The sequence below is a fragment of the Lutra lutra genome, chromosome 6 (genome assembly GCF_902655055.1).
Source record: "Lutra lutra chromosome 6, mLutLut1.2, whole genome shotgun sequence".
NCBI classification, from domain to species: domain Eukaryota; kingdom Metazoa; phylum Chordata; class Mammalia; order Carnivora; family Mustelidae; genus Lutra; species Lutra lutra.
This window is the reverse complement of record NC_062283.1, coordinates 1152449-1167380: the sequence shown is the minus strand read 5'-3', so window position 1 is coordinate 1167380 and position 14932 is coordinate 1152449. Positions and strand designations below refer to the sequence as shown.

General features: G+C 51.2%; 1 protein-coding gene, 1 non-coding gene and 1 pseudogene across 3 annotated transcripts; all 3 read left to right on the top strand.

The window, feature by feature from the left end:
- The first annotated feature begins 1485 nt into the window (after window positions 1-1485).
- On the top strand, window positions 1486-10034 carry GPX5 (glutathione peroxidase 5). Of its 2 annotated transcripts, XM_047735201.1 has the most exons (5): window positions 1486-1610; window positions 4435-4588; window positions 7153-7270; window positions 7709-7808; window positions 9089-10034. In XM_047735201.1, exons 1-5 carry the CDS (start codon window positions 1524-1526, stop codon window positions 9293-9295), a joined length of 666 nt encoding a protein of 221 aa, XP_047591157.1. In that variant the 5' UTR covers window positions 1486-1523; the 3' UTR covers window positions 9296-10034. The 2 variants fall into 2 exon arrangements, with proteins under 2 accessions (XP_047591157.1, XP_047591158.1); XM_047735202.1 differs by lacking the exons at window positions 7153-7270; window positions 9089-10034 and having other exon boundaries at window positions 7709-7770.
- A 2797-nt stretch (window positions 10035-12831) lies between these two features.
- LOC125103267 (oligosaccharyltransferase complex subunit OSTC-like) lies at window positions 12832-13322 on the top strand (annotated as a pseudogene).
- A 1448-nt stretch (window positions 13323-14770) lies between these two features.
- TRNAI-UAU (transfer RNA isoleucine (anticodon UAU)) lies at window positions 14771-14863 on the top strand. The gene is given in 2 exon segments: window positions 14771-14808; window positions 14828-14863. It is a non-coding gene; the product is annotated as a tRNA-Ile (tRNA).
- The last annotated feature ends 69 nt before the right edge of the window (window positions 14864-14932 follow it).

Below are 14932 nucleotides of genomic sequence, written 5' to 3'. Positions count from 1 at the left end.
TTCCAGGATGCAGAGCTCTTTCCTCACCAATCCCCCCAACAGCTGGAAAAGTGGGAGTGGACTGGGGACAAAAAACAATTTTTAAAAAAATTAATATAATAAGGGGTGTCTGAGTGGCTCAGTGGGTTAAATGTCCGAGTCTTGATCTCAGCTCAGGTCCTGATGTCACGGTCATGAGTTCGAGCTTGGTGCGGCGACTACTTAAGAAATATATGTATATAATAAGACACTCATTGCACAGCCTAATGATGATAAAGTGCCACCAATTTAAGAGTTTGGTTAGCTCAACCCTTTGAATCTGACGTCCAAATGCGGGGGGAACCTAAATGATGTTTTAAGCGTCAAGGGACTAATAACCTGATGAGGGATGCCCACGTTTTTCAAGAACACAAACAATAGGAGTAGGGAGAACGGGATTGGAAGTTGAAGTCTGGGAACAATACACAAAACTAGAGAGGGGCCTTGCAAGGACAAATGGTCACGAATTCGGGACTGCAATGAACTGTGACCCCAGCACTTGGGGACCAAAAGTAGACTTCCTGGGAAGCGGGGGTTCAATACGTCATGTAAGTGGGAAATCCCCGAATTCCTAGACTCCAGTCCGTGTCCCCCATCCAGTCCCCATGTTAGCAGAACTGCAGCCCAACAACGGCGGCATTTTTCTTCTGGAGGAATTTGTGTCTCCTGTCCTTGTCCTTTTCTGGCCCTGGGGTTTCCCAAGATGAAGAGCACTTTCAAAACAACTGCCTACCCACTCCGAATGGCGGGTTATCCCCCAGAAGATTGGCAGCGGCCGGTCCCCCTCCCCGGTCTGGTGCCCAAGGGTCGCCTAGACCGGACCCATGCCCCCATGCCGGGTGCCTCCGCGCCTTTCAACGCTGGCCAATCTGATAAACGCGGAATGCATCTTTGATCATGGGTGAGGAGAACACCGTCTCCCAGCTCAGACGCTGAGGGATCGAGTACCTGCTGCCTCATCTGCAGGGCTGGCTGCTCTCCTGATGACTAGTTGGCCCTTGAGGGCAGTTGGTCATGAACGTAGAAAGGGGCTTCCTTCGCCCAGGTTGAAAGTATCTCTCCCTCCTCGGGCCCAGTTTCCTTCCAGCTCTCTTGGAGAGGTCCTAGGTGGTCCACACATCGAGTGATTAGGAATGGGATCTGGGCCGTCTCTGTCGGCTGTCTGCAGGGACCCCACTGAGAAGCTGGGGAGGCTTTGTCTGCATCCACCCTACTCCCCACGCAGGTAAAACACACAGTAATCTGCAAGGACCGTGGGTGCATGCCCTCACCTTTTCATAATTCTGCCAGAATTTATATGTCCCAGGTCCGCGCCGCACCGGTGAGCACCAAGTGCCCACGGGGTGTGTGTGGATGAGGGTGTGGTTTAAATTCTACGTCCCCACTCACGGCCCAGAAGTCCCTACTGCCTTGCGATTGGCCTGCACGGTCTTGGCTGGTATATCCGAAGGCCACCGGGGTGAGTGAGATCTCGGCCTAGAAGACGAGAGCCACAGACAGCATCCATGACCACGCAGCTGAGGGCCTCCCTCCTCGCACTGGTTTTGCTAGTCGGCTCTCTGCAGACCCACGCCAGGCCTGATAAGACGAGGGTGAGTGACCTCCAGACAGGCCGAGCGACTGCTGTGTCCTGCTCCAGTCCTTCTTGTAAGACTCTGACCTCTGCTTTCTTTCTTCTTGTGGTTTTCCATTAGCCTTTTTTCTCTTCTGGCCTCTTTTTGTACCCTAGAGACGGGTGCTCCTTGAGCTGCATACCGGGAGGGAAGTCTCCTTACTGTGGTCCTTGCTCTCCTGCATCTCTAGTCAGGGTGGCCACACCGGTACCTGCGTCAGCGCTGGGCCCGAGGTGCAGGAAGGCAGCGGGCATCATGGTGGGGGCAGGGTTTGGAGGAGAGGGTGGGCTATATCATCTGAGCTGCAGCTCAGTGGGACAGCTAGGACGAGGAGGAAAAAAACCAGTGTGGAAGTTTTATGGGTGGATAAAGTCATAGAGTTAATCAGAGAAACATAAAACGCAGGCAAAATAATTGGAGGTCTAGGGGCACATGGGTGGCTCAGTTGGTCAAACATCTGTCTCCTGATCAGGTCATGGTCTCAGGGTTCTGGGACTGAGCCGGGCGGGGAGTCTGCATCTCTCTGCCCCTCCCCCCTCCCACACGCATGTTCTCTCTCTCTCACTCTCGCTCTCCCTCTCAAACACATAAATTAATCAATCATTGGAGGCCCTCAAGCAACTGGATTTAGAATCAGGAGTCTTGGATTCTGGCCCCAGTCTAGTCCCAGTTCACGGCTCAGCCGCCTTACTGGTGAACCGCGGGGGCAGCTGTGGGGCGGGGGGCAGCCACCTTGTGTGTAGCTACGGGGTGGGGGGGGGTGCAGCCGTGGGAAGGGACGCAATGATCTGGGTGACCTGGAGGCAAAATGGAACCATGAAGGGAGAGGCCGGCAACCTTTCATCCAGGTAGTGCAGCCATCACTTCTGGTCTTGGACAAGTCCCTTTGCCTTGGTAGCCTCTGCTTTCTTTCTCATCTGAAATCTGTGGGCAACAGTATGTACCTCGTGGGCGGGTGAGCAGTCATCCTGACACATAGAATGCGTTCCGTAAAGGGCAGCGCCGGTAAGACCTTCCTACCTCTCTGAAATTGACGGGAGGACCTCCTGGCTGACCCTCTACTTTTGAGAATTTTTGTGGCTTTTCTGTACTCAGGGTTGCCTAACTGGGTATTAGACCCTGGGCCCTGGGCCGTCACATTTGCTTCATAAAAAGCTGAGTCTGGAGGCGTCGGAGAGGTATCAGACAGACTTAAATAGGCTTGAAGCAGCGATGAATGTCAGAGCCAGCTGGCCTGAGAAGGGGTCCCCAGGTCCCGAGTCTTTCTGAATCCCCACACCCTAGTTACCCAACATGATTTTCAGTAAATGCCACTGCAGTAGCAAAGGAAAAAAATAAGAGAAAAATTCTTAAAAATATTTAGGTTAGAACCAGCACCATGGAACGGATGGATGCTTTGACACAGTGTTCTCTCCGTGCCTATCTCAGTTCTGCTCCGGGGAACATGCGAAAGCCTGCATGGGGAAGGCACCTTTATGCCCAGGAGCAGGGAGAGAGTTTGAGAGCCTGGTGAGCTAGTGAAGAAGCAGTTGGCCTAGAAGGCTGGAGAAAGTCTGGTTTTGCTTGTGTTGCATCTGGACAGGTGGTGGTTGGCTAAAATCCTTTCCAGTCCATTGGATTTCCAGGGAGCCTGGCTTCCTCCTAGTTTAAGCCTGGACCTTCCTTAACAGATTATGACCTTCTTCCCTTTCTCAGATCAGTTCCTCAGCCTTTTTCTCACCATGTGGATTGGTGGTTTCCTTCTCACACTTTCTGTTTCATACTCCCTGTGCTCCATAAGCAACTGGCAGCAGCTTTCCCAATGTCGGAAAAGGGGTCCTGCATGGACCCTATGTGGCTAGTGTGGAGGAAGAATCGGGTGGGATCTGCGTTGGAGAGGGATTTAACCAAAGAACAGGCAGCGAGGACGTCCTGGACAATTCATTTCTGCATTACGGGATTTATTCGTGTTGGTGGAATTCTGCCCAGATGAGTTCAGGACACTTGGGGAGGAACAGGCCAGGTGGAGCCATGCTGAAGGCGAGGCTAGGACGGGCTGAGGGGCTCACACTGAGGCCCTGGGTGCAGCTGGACAGATTTCAGTGGCTTTAGCAGGTGGACCTGTGCCCTCCGCGTCCGCCAGGGGGAGCTACAGACGGTTTCAGAGTGGTGCCTTGGAAGACCATCACACTAGCAAGAGAGGGACAGGACGGAGGACACTATTCAAGGCATGACTAAGATCAGGTTCTAGAATGTTAAATGGGGAAGGCGCCCTGAGGACCTGATTGGAATCTAGATAATGTCTTCATTTTACCAGTGGGGAAACTGAAGGCCGAGCATGACTGCCCAGGTTCACAAGAGACCTCGACAGCAGAGTTGGCTTCTGACTCGCAGGCCAGAGTTCTCTCCACTACATACACAATCCTTCACTGGGGAATCCAGGCAGGACACCCTCAGCCCAGAGCCAACGAGTTGCCTCATTTGCACAGAGGCATGAAAGGCAGCAAGCCTTCCTCTCTGGCCTCACTTCCTTCTAGGGCTCCCATCCCAGCTCATGGGTCTCTGCTCTGTTCCTCTCACTCAGCGCATCTCCTGCTCTCCTGCCTCTCCCAGGGTAACAGGACAGGGAGATGGACTGTTGCTCAAAAACCAGTGGCTTCCAAGTCATGACACTAAGCCTCAATCCTGTCATACACCCGTAGACAATTCCTGTTTGTTTCCTGGTTTGCTTTCAGGTAACACAGGCACCACTCTGAGTGCTTTGACAGCATACACAGACGTTAGGAACTGTTGTTATTAATATCATCGTTTTTTTAACTCTCAGATGAATTGCTACAAAGACATGAAAGGCACCATCTACGACTATGAAGCCCTCACTCTGAACGGAAACGAGCTCATCCAGTTCAAGCAGTACGCGGGCAAGCTCGTTCTTTTTGTCAATGTGGCCACCTACTGTGGCCTGACGGCTCAGTATCCGGGTAAGACTTCAGAGCCGCATCTCCTTGGGACTGAATTTTCTAGCTCATTATATTCTAAATCATAATTAGAATGACAGTCTCATTACACATCAAAATCAGTCCTTGTGATCAAGTGACTTTCTTCCCTGATGTCAAGAGCCCACCGGCAAAGGCCCGCAGGCCCAGTCTGGCGGGCCTGCCTTTGGAAACAAAGTTTTATGGGAACACAGCCCTGCCCCTGCACTTACACACAGATTTCACGTCTCCAGGCAAGGGGAGTAGTTGGCGGTAGCGGTGATGGAGGCCACCTGCCCAGCCACGTCTAAGGTGTTCACTGTCTGGACCTTTACAGAAAGTTTGCTGACTCCTTCCCTATGTCCTGCCTCTGCTTTGCTCCTGAGCGTTCCAGGAGAATCGACATATCTCGGAGGGCTAGGAGCCCCTCCACAGATTCCAGAAGTCTCCTTGGTAAATACCAGAGACAGGATCCATGTTGGTGAGACTCTCCCAGGGTTATACAGGTCACCTACAAAGGGGGGGGGTGGTGCTGGGGTTTCATACGTGCAGCTGCATTTGCTGAGAGCTGGTAGAGCAAGTGGGGAAGGAGGCGGGTCTTCCTGCCCCAGCTCAGTGCCTCCTGGACAGAGATGCCCCCTGTCTGCCTTACCCAGGGAGGGATGTTATCTTTCTCATACCTCAGACCATGTCGTTTAGAAGATGATGAACAACAAGCAGGATGAAGGGTGCCTGAGTGGCTCAGTTGGTTAAATGTCCAACTGTTGATTTCAGCACAGGTCTTGATCTCAGGGTTGTGAGTTCAAGCCCTGCTACAGGCTCGGTGCTGGATGTGGAACCTACTTTAAAAAAAAATAATGAATAGGATGAATTTTACCAGAAATAGAGGGACTTATATTTAAACTAACAAGAACTTCATTTTTTGTTGTTTTTGATTATGTTTTTAATAGTTAATATATTCACAAGTCTCACAAGTTATAGGAATCAAAAATCTAGAGTGAGAAGTCTTTCTGCCTCCTTCTTCCTCCCTTTAGATGACTGGTATTATCATGTGTACAAAATACACAGATAGAATTTTTTTCCTGCACCCCCCAGCGGCATAATAATATAAATACTACTTGCCACTTTGCTTTTTGTTTTAATAAAAGTATTTTAGAGTTAAGACCATCTCCTCATTCTTTTTTAAGATTGAATAACATTGTTTTGGACCATAACTCATTTTACCAGTTTATAGTGACTTCAAAAGTCAATGTACTCAGTTCCCACTTTGTGCATAATAGACGAGGACACCAAAGAGTGGTTGCTTAAGGACTGGAAGACAGGATTCCCAATTTATTGTCTTTTTTCCCAGAAGGAAGTGATCATGTACAGTGACTAAAGATGGGGAAGGATGTAGGGAGAGGTACTGAGGAACTATATGGAATCAGGAAGGTGATCTCTAGCTTGTGAAAAAGCAGAAAAGAAAGAAAGGGAAGGGGAGGGAAGGAAAGGAAAGAAAAGGAAAGGAAAAGAAGGAAACGGAAGGGAAGAGAAAGGAAGGCAAGGCAAAGCAAAGAAGGAAAGGGAAGAGAAGGAAGGAAAGAGAAAGGAAGGGAGAAGGAGAAGGAGAAGAACAGGACCCGGGAAGTACCAGTTGACCAGTTGGCCGCGCAGAACCTGAGTGGGAATGGCTAGTGTTTGCCAGGGGACGGAAGTCATCTAGCCCAGAAAGTGCTGGCGATAAAAATTTAAGCAATTAAAGTGGAAAACAGCGAAAGAAGGCAGGTGCAATCTTGTGTTTTGCCATGTCGGTGAGGACCGTTAGGGAGAACGTATCTTTCACATCCTGAGGACTGTTAAAGAACACCAGGAAGCTGGGCCTGGAATTTCTCTGGTTCTCTTTGCACCTGTCAGGTTTATCTGTTCCACCCAGGGCACCCAGTCTGTACGGAGGAAAGAAGCCCATTCTCATCAGTGTCTTTTCCTTTAAAAAGGAAAGCTTCAGTCTAGCAACTAATCCACTAGGGAAGGCAAGCTCTTGTGTGTGTGCGGTTAACAAAAGATAGGACACAAAATTGACAATTTTAGCCATTCCTGTTACTGGTCAGTAGTGTTAAGTGTTTTCACATTCTTAAGAAACGGATCTGCAGAACACTTCCATCTTGTCGAGCTGAAACTGTACCTGTTAATGACACCTCCGTTCACTTTCCACGAGCACTTGCACCTCTTACGTCAACAGGAACCTGGGGAGGTTCCGAATAGTAACAATGACTGGGGGCCGCCTCAGAAGAAGGGACTCAGAGAATTCTTTGGGATGGGACCTGGTCATCCCTAGTTTTCAGGAAGGGCCCTCAGCTGGTTCTGATATGCCAGACACTTGGGAAATATAATAGGGCTCCTATGATAAAGGGCTTTCGAAGGCGTGTCAGGAGCTCCAGCAACTAACTTCCGCCCCGCCGCTAGGAGTCTTTCCAATCCAGAGATTTTCCCTTCCCGAGGCCTCTCTTTCCCTGAAAATGGGCCCAGATCGTTCTCTCCGCAAGACAGAGGCTCCAGCCCGGCCTCCTTACTGCCCCTTCTCTAACCCACAGAGCTGAATGCACTTCAGGAGGAGCTGAAGCCCGTGGGCCTGGTTGTGCTGGGCTTTCCCTGCAACCAATTCGGAAAGCAGGAACCGGGAGACAACTCGGAGATCCTTCCGGGGCTGAAGTAAGTGCCTGCTTATGACCCCAGAGGAGGCCTCCGTCAAGCTTTCTTCTGTCTCCAGCCTCCAGCGCCTCTCTTACTGGGGATTCCCGGGAGGGTGGGGATTAGGCGTACCTGCAAACGGACATCAGCTTTGTCCAACCCTGATGTGAGTCTGGTGGCATCCAGAGACCTCCTTCTCCCTGGGAGCAAGATCTGGAGGACCAGAGAGGTGCAGGAACACGGACACAGCTGGAACAGAAGCAGCACGGGGGGCCCAGCAGAACAGAGGAAAATTATGGGAACCAGGGGGCCCAAAGTCCAAAATGGCCTTATTCTCCCTTCCCAGCCCTGTTTTCCACATCCGCCCTTCTCCCTGTCCCTCCCGTGGCCCCATGGTGCCCCCCTTAGCTTGCTCGCGTATGTGCTGGAGCTTCCTGGGAACGTTGTGCCTCGTTGCAGGCACGTCCGTCCAGGGAGAGGATACGTACCTAATTTCCAGCTTTTTGAGAAGGGGGATGTGAATGGTGAGAAAGAACAGAAGGTCTTCACCTTCTTGAAGGTGAGTGAATTACTGACCCAAACCTCTTCTTCCCTAGCATTCCTAGCACAGAGCTGGTGCGGTGGAAATGGACCCAAGGCTCATGCCTGGAAGTGGCTTTGAGTTCTTGGCAAGAGGGTTCCATGTTAGCATAGAGATTGGGGTTTAATTTGTCAGTATGTCTGAAACTCCGGCTTTCGTGATGGAGGGGGCTGTGGAGAGTGGTCGTGTTTCCGAGGACCACCCTCGTTTGCTCACTGACATTCATTCATTCAAGGTACATTTGTTGAGTATGAGGCAGTTTGTTATGGATATAAAGTATGGATATAAAGAAGGGGGGGTGCCTGGGTGGCTCAGTCATTGAGTGCCTGCCTTCGGCTCGGGTCATGATCCCAGGGTCCTGGGATCGAGCCCCCGCATTGCACTCCCTGCTCAGTGGGAAGCCTGCTTCTCCCTCTCCTGCTCCCCCTGTATGAGTTCCCTCTCTCATTTTCTCTCTGTCAAATAAATTAAGTCTAAAAAAAAAAGAAGAAGAAGAAGGATAAGACACAGTCTCTGGTCCTTGATGGGTTCCTACTGGAGAGGGAGAAGTAGAAATCAACAGGTTAACACCATGTCAAAAGTGCCTTTTATGAATCACTGACTTTTAGATCCAGAGAGCGGAAGGCTGAGAGGGTCCCTAACCACCAGCTGTTAAGTGTTCCTAAATGCTGGATGGCAAGCTAGCGCTGGCCCAGATAGAGATGTTTACACACCCTCAGCAAACTGAAGGAAACAGCAATGTGTAAGGAGGTTTCATAAACTCAACTGACTCATAGGGCTTCCCTTTAAGATTCGGACCTATATGCAATGTATTCTTACAATGTTCTTTTTTTTTAAAAATTAAACGATGAAGTGATGCTGTTTCTCTAAAGTTTTGTTATTGGACAAAACAAAATGTTGGAACTCCATGTTGGTCCCAGAGATATTTTTCGGATGCTACTGGCCCAGGAGCCCTAAGAGCTGGGAAACTGCGTTCTAACCTAAACCATTGGCTTCGCAGAAAAGGAAACTGACAGTCACAGAGGTGACGCGTTTTACGGTGGTGTGGCTTTGTGATCACAGGGGCCACAGGGGTACAGCGGAGGGAACAGGCTTTTGCTATTACATCCAGAACCATCTGGATAGCTGGCACGGTGGCAATCCGGAGGATTTGTTAAGCATCACGGGAAATCAGAACGTCTAGGCATGGGAGGGAGCAGACTCCCTCTGGGTGAAAATAGCAGAAATGACGCTGTTTGTCTGTTCCGTCTCTGCTCCAGCTCTCCTGCCCTCACCCCTCGGAGCTTCTGGGCTCTTTGAGACACATATCCTGGGATCCCGTAAAGGTCCACGACATCCGCTGGAACTTTGAGAAGTTCCTGGTGGGGCCTGACGGGGTCCCTGTCATGCGCTGGTCCCACGGGACTCCCGTCGGCGCGCTCAAGGCAGACATCCTGGAGTACCTGAAACAGACCGACAGTAAATAGGGAGGCCGACGGCGGGGAGGAGCCGCCCTGCTTCTTCCCGGAAGACCTTCTAAAGAATGCCGCGTCTCACTACCCTCCTCCTACACGGCCTCCCCTTGCCCAAATCACTCCATACCACCAGCGTCCCCACTCTCTACCGAGCAGAGTCATGCAGAGGGCGACCGCTATTCCTCCCTGGGAGAGTACCCATGTGGGAGAAGAAGGAAACAACGGAAACCCCAGATCCTCAGAGCTCTGTTACACATTCAATCACTCCTCCCCATCCAAGGAAAACCAGCCTTCCGGAGGATGGTTCAGTCTGCCGGCCCGGCCTGAAGAAGAATGTTCCTAGACGGAATGTTCCCCCTTCTCTGTCCACCCTGAAGGTGCAGAGGCGACAGGGGGCGGGCGGCTATGCAGCCTCAGCTCCACCTCCTAGCACTCGCCCTCCCCGAGGACAGAGCGTACTGTCAGTTTCCAAGTCCCTTCAGATCAGTGCGCGACACGCCCCCTCCCACACGCAAGCTGACTGGTCATTCTGGTGTAGGAGCGTAAGGAGGAATGGGAGCAGGAGACGGCCTTGCATGGAGAGAAGGGCATGTCCATGGCAGTGGGACCCAGAGCCTCTCTCTAATTTAGATCCTACAGAAACTTCCCTATTGTCTGACCTTCCAGCGCACTCAGGTTAAGACACCTGGGCAAGGCATCCTTTGAAGGATGGGCTCTCCCCACCCCCCGTGGATTCCTCAGCCCTGCACTGTCCCTAATAAAATGTCTTCGGCAGCATCTGGCATGACTGTGGTGGTTTTTGTACCCTAGCCTTGCTCAGACTTGTCTCATGTCTCTCGTCTTCCTCACTGTGACGATGACAGATGGTGTGTTTCCCAGACTACCTGAACCCCTCGGATAGAAGGAATTATCCTCCCAGATCTTTGCAAGGTTGTCACCTGGAGGCTCTCAACTGTTAGCCCTTGTCAGGAATGACAGGTTGGGTCGAGGTCATGTCCCCTCCAGATGACTGAAGGCCGAGGGTGCTCTCTGACCAGTTAAAGGCTAACTGTGGAAGCCAGAGTGCCCCGGTGGGAGGAGGTAAAGAACCTTTCATCTCCTGCAACCCAAGGGCACAAGAGGCTGTGCTTTAGGTCCAAGATTTAATCATAGGAATAGCAGATCTCTAAAGAAGGTTAAATTCACCAACTAAATTGTGCCTAGGTCATGGCCTTGATTGGGAAAGAAGAGAACTTGAGGCACTGGGTAGAGATATCTGGTTGGTTGCATTAGAACACCTAAACCCCAGACTTTCCAAGACCCCCAGTTCTCCTTATTAAGGGTAAGCACGTCCTTCTTGCTTGATGACAATGCAGATGCTTCTGTTCTGCCAAACATTATGGGCTCTGCCCCCGACCCAACATCTGTCCAGTAAAGAACTAGATTCTAAGAGTTCTGGATCAAGGGGCATGGGACACAAAGTCAGCCACAGGAGGGTTCACTGGTATCGGAGCATTTTCCCAAAGCGCAGAAATTTCACACATTGGCAAGAAACCAACACACTGTTTGGATTTTCCAGACTGGAAAAAGAAACGGCTCTCACTAAATGCAGTAGAAATGCCAGGACTGTCATAGCTGATGGCAGAAAGGAGGGATCAAGAGCTGAGAGGCATGTCTGCACTAGAGTGGATTTACCATGTGATGCTGGAAACCCACTGATGACGATGTTGTGGGAATTTGAGAAGATAAAAAGAAAAGTGTAGGATTACGGAGAAGTTATGTGGCAAGTGTCCTCGAAAGGCCTGGGCTCAAAGGAGATTCTGCTGAAGTAATCTCGCTGTTAGCAATGTGGATTATAGGATCCCAAAACGGTTCAGGCCAGAGACGGCAGCACTCATCCATCAGAGTGTGAGAGTATGTGGGGGCGGGCAGTCCACTCTCTAGAGTGCTGGAGATGACGCATAGAACACAGCTTCCCTAGAGCAAGGTAGATGAACAGCCGGCACAGGTTACCACTGTCCAGTCAGCAGAAACCAAGAATGGATCACCGGAGCCTGAGGGCGGCAGCCCCAGCTACACATAAAATCACAAAACCTTGTTCAGCTTCCGATCCTGAACTGGTTTTCAGACCCAGAATCGCTGAGTAAAAGAGAGGCCAAGTCCCGAGAAGGTAGAACCTGCACCACCACCACAAATACATAGAAAGTAACTTCCCCATTCCTTTTCTAAAGGGACTTCTGACCATTCACTCAGCAACCCTAAAACCGAGAAGGGGAAATACCATTATAGCTCAAGAACTGCTGGACGTAATAAGATCCAGGCGGCCGATGATATCGGAGGGCCCGACGTGTCGCCACGGCCCCCGTGAGAACAGAGGCTATGGGGACCAAGCAGCTGGAGTCCGGGCCCAGGTCCAGTTCACGGTGCATCCACTGAGGCCAAGGATGCATCTGGTAGAAATTTCTCTTGTCCCCACCGTACAGTTAGAATGACACACGTGGTAGTGGGCAAAGCTGCTGTACCAGCGTCTTCGCATGTGGCGTATGAGCTGTCACAGCAGAGAAGGCCAAGTGGAAGGCCTGACGCTGACGCCCAGACCCGCCGCCAGGGCAGCAAATGCAGCTGTCCTCCCAGGCAGAGTGACCGAAGGGCCAAAAGGACCAACGAGACACATGACCGTCTCTCTGTGTAACACACCAGTTTGTTCCTACAAAGAGGAAAAGGAAGGTCCTGGGAAATGACGGTGACCACCTGCCTCGACGAAACCAGGGAACAGCCCGGATTGACGCTGCTGCCCCTGATGTGGGGTCTTTGTCAGAAAAGATTAATTTACATCCTTGGAGTCTTTAAAGAAATAAGTGGAAAATAAGATTACGTGTAACACTTTTGGGACCATTAGTTCAAAAAAAAACTCACCTGAACACCATCATAAAGTCTTCCCCTGACTCATCATACTCTCTAGACACCCCAACATTGCCACCTCAGACCCTTACCTCCGGCTCACAGAGCACCTGTGTCTGCTCAGAAAGTGTGGAGGACACTGACCCTCTGGGAATGTCGTCCTGTCAGAGACTGACTTCTCAGCTAGGAGGGCCACATTCCTACTCAGAAGACAATATTTGTGGCTTTGGGGTCAGAGACAAGAGAGGACTGATGGGCTGGTCAGACCTCTGGCTCCTCCCCGGGACCAAGAACTGAGCTCGCTCGTTAGCTCGGGCTGGGAAATTCCTGGGAAGAGAAGACACAGGATCAGAAAGACAGCCCCTGCTCCAGGGCACGGGCCCTCAACCTCAACCTCCGTACGGAATGTCTTCTCTATCAGAAGACAGTTCAAAGGCATCGGGTTAAGTTGGGATAGATCTGTGGGTGGCTTGAACACAGTCTCTTACGAATAATCTAAGGATGTGGAATAACGAGTCATTACGCGTTCAGTCCTCAGAACAGGTGCAGCCCGACAGCAAGGGCTATCTAAGTGTTTCCTCTAGCTTGACCGTCATGGGGCATAGTTTATGTTACAGGGTTCAATAAAAATAAAATAATACAGGGGGTCAAGAGCTGCCCCTGCAGCCACCAACATGGAGACACTGAACCGAGTCCTGTTCTCAGGGCTCGCGTGTCCCAACCTGAAGCTGAAGGACCCATCCTGGGTGCACCTGTGGCTGTGACTGTGTCTGCACTGCTGGTGTCAAATCTCCTCCTTATCACCAAAAGAGTCACTGACGATGTTACTATTGGCACCTCCGAGTGCGGGCTCTATGGCCGAAGAACATGGGCATCAGAGACAGCAGCTCGCTTGGACGCTATCTTATGGAAGGACTCGCACCCAGCGTCCTGTTTACAACTTAGGGCTCACAATCCCGGGTGGGTCGAATGCACCAAACGTTCCAAAACTCAGTAGATTTCTTCTTCTGTTTGTTGGATTTGCCTGTGTCCTACTGAGTTTTGTCATGGCCAGAGTATTCAGGAGAGTGGAACGGCCAGGCTATCTGAGGAGTTAAAATGCCTTTTGAGAAGAAATCAGTGGATATTGAATTTGCTCTTCTTCATGAAGTTTTAAAGGCTGTACCAATCCTCTGATGTAAAATATGGAAAAGAATGAAAAGCAGCCGAAGATGAGTACTTCACCTAGTGAAAACACAGGAAGGCATTAAAGCTTGAAGGAGAATGTCTTCTTGGTATCAGAGAGGCAGGCTCATCTCAGTATTTTCCCTGCTGGCCTATACTGATGTGCCAACAACGGTAAGTGGGATTTACCATTAACTTCTTGGTTTTTCATTTCTCAAAGAAACTACACTCCAGGGACACCTGGGTGGCACGGTCGGTTAAGCCACCACTCTGCATGGCTCCGGTCTGTAATCTGGGGGAACTGGATCGAGTCCCGTGTGGGGACACAGCAGGGAGTCTACTTCTCTCCCTCTGCCCATGACTCCGCCACCTCCTCTCTCTCTCTCCCTCTCTCTCTCAAATAAAGAAACACATATTTTTTTTAAAAGGGAAGACATGAAGAAAGTTTGGGGCACACCAATGAAAAATTAAAACCTTAAAAAATATATACTCCATTTCTACAACTATAATATTTAATAAAGTGATCATTTTCTCAGATCCTTTAACAATTCTCGCACATGACATTTCTGACTTTCAAATATTAATGTAGAAGTCAGGAAGCGAGACCCCATAAGCTGCGGACTCTGGACAGACAGTCCGCTGCGCCCGTGGAGACTCGCCCTTACACACAGTGTGTGACCACACGTTATCTCAGATATGTGTGTGAGACTGTCTCCTGCACAATAAGACATATTAAAGGAGCAGAAATTAAATTTTTTTCTAATTAAAAATAATACATAAACGCACATGTGTTACATAGTGCGAGTGTGCACTCCAAAACTACTCCAGCGAAAACCTTCATCGACCGGAGTGTGAAATGACCCACAGCACAAGTAAACAGAAGATCTGAGCCCAAGACCTTAGAAAATGTTCAAGTAATTTTCACGTCGTTTCCTGCATTCCCTTGGCTGGTTTTGCAGCTCGTATTTTCAAAACAGTGCTGCTTCCGAAGGCAATACCCGCCCTCGGAAGGCTTCAGGGCACTACCGGATTTTGCCATTCTGAGGCTAGAAGCCGGCCGCGAAGGGTCAGGCGGTAGGTGGCCCGCGGGGGAGGAAGGCCCGCGGGGACCCCGGCTGGGGACTCACTGCGCCCGGCAGGTGGCATCCCTCCCCTGGGTGGGACCCTGGGACCCTCCCGCCAGGGCACCCACAGGCCCGGCCGTTCTCAAGGAGCCGTTTGGACCCGTGCGACCTTCCTTCCTCCCATTTCCAGTCTGAGGGAGGAGAGGCGCGGGGGTCGGAGCGCACCCGCGACCCTGCGCCTCCAGCGGCCCCGGCGGCGGGGAAGAGCGCGCGGGAGCCGCGGACGCAGGGGCTCATGGAAGGCTGGGTCTGCTGCACCGACCGGCCCGCGCGGTGTCCGCCCGGGATCACGCACGCCTCCGCGGCCCACAGCCGCGCGGCTCCAGTGGCGCAATCGGTTAGCGCGCGGTACTTATAGGACAGTAGCTGCTGGGCGATGCCGAGGTTGTGAGTTCGAGCCTCACCTGGAGCAGCTTTTACCAGCCATTCCCCCCCACACCCCCCGCACCCCGCCGGCCGAGTCGAGTCGGCACCGGCTGCC